Here is a 6870-nt window from a genome sequence, read left to right as displayed (position 1 = left end):
TATGAATAAATATTAAAATATTATTTTAAATAAAATAAAATATTTAAAATAATAAGTAGATAATAACAAAAAAATAATATATTTATACTTTCAGATAAAAAAACAAAACATTAAATTACATAGTAATTTGTAACAAAAATGTGTATGTTAAAAATGTATATTAAAAAATGTAAACAATGTATATATTTTCCTTGAACCCATTTGTAACTGCAGATTGTTGAAAGAGTAATAAATCAAACTGTCCATCTACAGATGCGTTCATCAGGAGAAGTGAGAACGTGGCCTCACTGAATCAAGCATCTGATCCAAGTGAAACTGGAGCTGAAGGGCCCCGGGGTCCTTTATAAGGGCACAGAAGCGGCGCACCTGGCACTGCTCGTGTAGCAAATGTGCTGCTGATGACCAGAGCGCTGTGTGACAGTTTTGGGAACAGCATGCATCGGATATCAATCCAAGATGTGTCCTGAGAAAACTGCTACAGTCCTGAATTCATAACAGAGCTTTAAAGAGCGTCAGCCTGTCTCAGCCAATCAGATACACCCTGGGCCTGTCAATCATTTTACTCAATATGACTACAAAGGGAGTTTTGGGGAAAAGGGAACAACAAACATGGCTGACAAAGATATTTTGAAAAATGCGCTTAACACTTTATTTTAAAGTGTCCATGTTACATGCACTTACTATAGTAATAACAGTAAATTATGCATAATTACATGCAACTAAACCAAACCAAACCCTAACCTTACAGTAATTACGCACTGTTAATATTACTCCGTATTAAAGCATAGAATTACACCGCAACACGAACCAGGGTTATATCAGTATTTTTATATACTATTATAGTTTTATTATTATCTTGAATTAGCTATTTTTATATTTCCAGTTTTCATTTAAATTTTTAGTAAGTTTGATATGCATTTGTCCTTTTTATTTTTCAAATAAAAAATACTAATATTTATTTTTAGGTTTAATTTATTTTATTTCAGCTCTAGTGCAGATTAACTGATTGATTGATTGATTTCAGTTAGTCATTTTAATGCTTCTTTTTATATTTTCAGTTGTCAATTTAATTCTTAGTGATTTTGTTATGTGTTTTTGTCTTTTTATTATTACTTTTAAATACTTCTGTTTAGGTTTGAAGTCTGTCTAAGTTTAATTTATTCTTATTTTAGTTTTAGTTCACTTTTATTTTCATTTAAATGCTTCCGTTTTTAATATTTTCAGTTTTTATTTTAATCTGTATTAATTTTGTTTCATTGTATTATTATTAAGTTTAAATATTTACATTTTAATACTTAGATTACATGTATCTTATTATTATTATTATTATCTTTACATTTCTAGTTAGACATTTTAATGCTTCAATTTATTTTGGTTAGTTGCAACATTACATTTCTACATTTCATTAAATTTTTCATTTACATTTAATTTAATAATAATAATTATATATATATATATATAATAAATTATTTATTTAAGATATGAATATAAATAAAATATATTTATTTAAGATATGAATATTAGTTAATGATAACAACCCTGAAAAGGATACCTTAAAATAACTGTTTATTATGCACACAATGCAAGTCAAGTCCCCACCAAAGATGAGTAAATAATGCTAATTTAAACGGATGATTCACGCAAAAATCCAGAATTCTGCAAGTCTTTGTGAATACTGAGCTAATTAGAGTCTGAATGACTTCATCAGCGCACGAGTCACAGGATCTCAGTGATTCTACTGCTCGAAGGAGTTTGAGATTGAAGGAGTTTTATATAATCAGCAAACAATCATCATCGCTCTGAGCTCATCAGACTCCACGAGGAGCCTGGTTTAGCCTCATTCAGAATAAAACAGCTGCTTGTATCGCCGCCTGATTGTTTCTGTTAGCGAGTGTCGTCTGCGCGTCTGACTCAAGGTCTCCGTTGGCCCTCAGACAAAACAGAAGAAATCTTGCGCACAAAGGCCGTGACATTTAAGACTGACTTGAAGGCCAAGAACTCCTTGGAAACACGAAAAGTCACAACGCACAAACTCTGCGACCCCTGCGCAGGCCTCAGCTCAACTGTGCTCTTTTACACAGGCCACCTGCTGCCGAAGCCGTTTCACCGTTAGCACAAACTAATCAAATAACACCAGCACATGTCAGTCTTCAATGAAAAGCTGATCTGACTCTGGGAGCTGCAGGAGTGTTGTGTGTTTATAGCGCCTCCGGTGGCCACATGCTGTAACTGCGGCTTTTGCAAGCTCACTGCACTGCATCAGGTAATATTCCACTGGCTTTGATCTCCCCTCCCTCACTGTGTGAGTGTATGTGAGAGAGAGAGAGAGAGAGAGAGACTGCCGAAGCCGTTTCACCGTTAGCACAAACTAATCAAATAACACCAGCACATGTCAGTCTTCAATGAAAAGCTGATCTGACTCTGGGAGCTGCAGGAGTGTTGTGTGTTTATAGCGCCTCCGGTGGCCACATGCTGTAACTGCGGCTTTTGCAAGCTCACTGCACTGCATCAGGTAATATTCCACTGGCTTTGATTGCCCCTCCCTCACTGTGTGAGTGTGTGTGAGAGAGAGAGAGAGAGAGAGAGGGGGCGGGGCTTGAGCGAAAGAAGCTCTCCATCGCCCTCTGCCTGTCACATGACAGAAACATACATTCTTCATTTAACAAATCAGTGTTATTTTAGTGTCACTGATATACTATTGTAGTTTGTTAACATTTAGAATTGGATTTTATTTTTTATTTTCACTCATTTTATTTAAGGTTTTAATTTTGTTGCGTGTTTTTGTCATTTTTATAATTTATTTATTTCCCTAAATGTCTATATATTTTTTGTTATTTAATACATCAAGTTAGATTAAAAATGCGAAATGCTGCCTTAGCAACTAGCTTAGTTTAAGTGTTAATATATTTAATTTCAGTTAACGTTTATTTTATTTCAAGTAATGTTATGGTTTTAGTATCATTGATATACTATAGTTTGCTAATATTTAGATTTAGATTTTATTTTTCTAGTTTCTGTCATTTTTATTAGTTTTTGTCTTTTTTAAAAGTTTTTCTATATTTTAATTCTTTTAATTAATACATTATTATTATTATTTTTTTTAAAATTTGTTTTATCATTTATTTGAGTAAATCATGTTAAATAAAAAATGAGAAGTTGCCTTAGAAACTAGCTGAAATAAAATAAGTTTAGGTGTTTTTATGTTTTATTTCAGTTAACGTTCATTTTATTTGTTATGCATTTTTTAATGGTTTTAGTATCATTGATTACATTGTGTTTTTCTGTTTTCACTTAAATGTAAAATTTTGTTGTTTTTTGTCATTTTATTTGTTGTTTTTTATTAGTTTTAGTTATTTTAGTACATAAAGTTACACTAAACTTGTCAACTTGCTGAAACGAAATAAGTTTTAGTTTTTTTATATTTAATTTCACTTAACATTGTTTTTTTTGTTTTTTTCCAAGTAATTATTTTTTTTTATGGTTTTAGTTTTAGTTGGACCAATCCAGCTTGTAACTCTTTTTTTTCTGTGCGGAATCAAGGTTGAAATGTGCAGAATATGATAAAATGTGTTTAAAAGAGTTGAAAGTACAAGCAGTTGCCCGATATTTCAATAGTTGTTGCTGGTTCTGATATCTAATGAACAGGGTGACTTGAAGGCCAATATGATACTGATTAATATGGTGGCATTAATTAATGGTAGCAAAAGAAACATGCACTAAAATTGTGGAAATGAACTAACCACTTATATTACAAAATATTTTTCTCAGAGAAGGCTGCCAAAACTAATAATCTTAATAGCGCAGCGCCCTCTGGTGGACATTTACAACCTCAATAAGAGGACACGAATACAACAACATGAAGGACAGTGACACACAGCATGTTCACAGGGTGTGTTTAGTTACTCACGGGGAACAGCACTATGGGAACGGTCAGCGTCACGGCCGTCAGCACAGCCAAACGCACCAGCAGAAGCATCGTGTCAAACTTGTAGACCTTTGTGAAGGTGTGAAGCAGCTCTGCCTCGACGTGATCTGACACAGACAGACAGATGTCGTGATGGAAGAGCGCTGAAGGTGTGTATGAGAAGAGTGTGTTTGTAACGTACCATAAAACGTCAGGTAACCAAACAGAGCGGAGAGCAGGTACATCACCAGCATGGCCAGGATGGACAGGTTTGATACCGTCTGCATCTTCCTCCGAGAGCGACTGAGGAACACGAGGAGTCACGTGAGTGAACGACAACAGAAACAGCTTTAGAAAATATTTGTGACCCTGCAGCACAAAAGCAGTCTTAAGTCACCATACATCAATGGAAAGCTTATTTATTCTAAATATCATTTTTTATGTCTAAATATCCAATTGTTTTTGTTACTAGACCTGATGCTATTTGAAAAAAAAGTTAAATTGTCAAGTATGTGTGTGTGTGTTATACACACACACACACACACACACACACACACACACATACACATACATATAAATACACACGTAAAACTATCAGAAAGCATACTGTGGCAGCAGATTTAATTTGATATATATAATATAATATAATATAATTGTAAATGTCAATGTTTTTGTTACTGGACCTCAATCTATTTACAAATAATAAGAACAATAATAAAAAAAACACCTTAAAATAACTATTTAAATAATATAATATAATATAATAATACAGGCCAATGTTCTAAATTCACATTTATTGTTACTGGAACTGATGCTATTTGAAAATAATAATACTAATAATAATAACATTATTTATATATACATGCCTCTGTGATCAGTGACAGGACTGTTTCTGCTGCATTTCTTGTGTTTCGGCTCTGATTTGGTAGGGGTCTTGACAGCACACACACAAACACACACACACACACACACGCGTGCACACACACACACACACACACACACACACACACAATTTAAATAATTACCTGTAATTAGGCAATTTACATCTACATTGGTGCATTATGTTTTAGTCTTTTTAGTCTTTAATTTATCGGTCAGTATAAATCTGACTACACTGACGCTTTCTTATTTTTATTTTTGTTTTATTTTGCATATGTACAAAGTTTTTCTCACTCTTTGAGTTCGCTGTAGATGGGCAGAACTTCCGGATGACAGACGAAGGCAAAGGCGAGGATGGGAAGGGTGTACGCGGTCTGAAAGACACAAACACAGCAAACGCCGTGAGCCTCTCTCCACACACAGCGTCTAGTCTGACAGGCTCAGTCACATGTTTGTGCGGCGTCACCTGGGAGTTGAACACAAAGTATTTGGGTGTGCACATGTCCTGGTGGTCATCAGGGTGAGGCGTGAACTGGACGGCGCTGTGGAGAGGGTCGAGCACCGGAGCGTGAGGATCCGGCTGAGCGTCAGAGATATACGCCAGCGCCGAGGCGTTCTGCAGCGAGTACAGACCCAGAGCCTCCGAGCCGTTCACGCTCATGTTGGACTCGTGCTGGTAGAAGAACGGCAGAGGACAGGGCAGGATCGTCTTCTTATAGATCAGCTGAGAACGAAACCAATGCACCAGAGAGTGAGCGTCACCAAACAGTGCAACAAGAAATAGTTCAACCCAAAGAGAAAGTCCTGTCATCGTTTATGTCAGCCTCAGCTCATTTTGTGCTCCAGAGAATAAAAGTTACTCAAGCTAGCATCATCTAAAACTAAAAGCATTAAACAAAACATTTTTGTTACTTGAAATAAAATAAATGTTAATGAAATAAAATATAATAAACTTTTTTTAAAGTTTAATTTGATGTTCTCAAAATAACTAAAACTAAAATAAAAAGTACTACAAATACATAGACATAAAAAACACAAAAAATAATTTAAAAAAAACCTCTAAAATGTTAACTAAAATTTGTTATTAAAGGTTTTGAACAGAGAAATTATAGTTTACTAAAATTCAAAACATAAAGCTAAAAACAAATTTTCGTTGCTTGAAATAAAAATACAAAAAATTAACTAAAATAACTTGTATATTTATATAGAAAAACTACTACAATGAAAAAAACAACAACAAAATGACTAAAATGTTATCTAAAATAAGTGATTGATGGTTTTGAACAGGGTTATTATAGTTAACTGAAAGCATAAAAATAATTTTCATTACTAGAAATAAAATAAAATAACCTTTCGATTTATTTTAATTTAGTGTTTAACTTGATGTACTAAAACAAGTAAAATAAAAACGTTCATAGACATTAAAAAAAACAATTAAAAATACTAAAATGTCAACTAAAATTAAAACAAAAAAATATCAAAACAAAAAGTAATATAAAATATTAATAAAAACTATAATAATTAAGTTTTATAGTGAAGTCTGTTCTGTCATGCTCTGCACTAAAAAAGTTCAATAAATATACTTTATTTTCAAAAAAACAAAAAAAACAATAGTATCTCAATAATAGTAAATGAGCACTGCTTTGGAACAGAATGAGGACGAGTCAATGATTTTCACTTTTACTGAACTATTCTTACTCGCACAGAAATGTTGTAACCTCATTTGTGACCCTGGACCACAAAACCAGACTTAAAGGGTTAGTTCAGCCAAAAATGAAAATTAGGCTGTGTTTTACTCACCCTCAAGGCGTCCTAGGTGTATATGACTTTCTTCTTTCAGACGAATCCAGTCGGAGTTATATTAAAAATTGTCTTTGATCTTTCAAGCTCTATCGTTGCATTCCTTCTGTCCAAAAGACGTGAAATAAAAAGCACCCTTCCACAAAAAAAAGTGTCTCACACGGCTCCGGGGGGTGAACAAAGGCCTCCTGTAGCGAATCGATGCGTTTTTGTAAGAAAAATATCCATATTCAAAACGTAATAATCACTTGAATCTAGCTTGCGCTCACTGTTGTAAACGGAAGCAG

At 33.7% G+C, this 6870-nt stretch overlaps 1 protein-coding gene across 2 annotated transcripts in view; it reads right to left on the bottom strand.

Moving 5' to 3' along the window:
• Positions 1-3498: 3498 nt before the first annotated feature.
• LOC107707998 (sodium-coupled neutral amino acid transporter 4-like) overlaps positions 3499-6870 on the bottom strand; it is a 24372-nt gene continuing 21000 nt past the window's right edge. Inside the window, exons 10-13 of one of the 2 annotated variants that reach the window (XM_016512136.1) lie at positions 5250-5507; positions 5078-5157; positions 4107-4207; positions 3499-4032 (exon numbers count right to left, since the gene is read on the bottom strand). In XM_016512136.1, the coding sequence (XP_016367622.1) occupies positions 3896-4032; positions 4107-4207; positions 5078-5157; positions 5250-5507 (576 nt within the window). In that variant the 3' untranslated portion in view covers positions 3499-3895. The remainder of the gene's footprint in view (positions 4033-4106; positions 4208-5077; positions 5158-5249; positions 5508-6870) is intronic. The other variant, XM_016512137.1, reaches the window with a different exon arrangement.

The sequence above is a fragment of the Sinocyclocheilus rhinocerous genome, unplaced genomic scaffold (genome assembly GCF_001515625.1).
Source record: "Sinocyclocheilus rhinocerous isolate Xijiao unplaced genomic scaffold, SAMN03320098_v1.1 scaffold475, whole genome shotgun sequence".
Classification (NCBI taxonomy): domain Eukaryota; kingdom Metazoa; phylum Chordata; class Actinopteri; order Cypriniformes; family Cyprinidae; genus Sinocyclocheilus; species Sinocyclocheilus rhinocerous.
The sequence above is the reverse complement of the archived record's forward strand: the minus strand, read 5'-3'. Positions and strand labels throughout refer to the sequence as shown.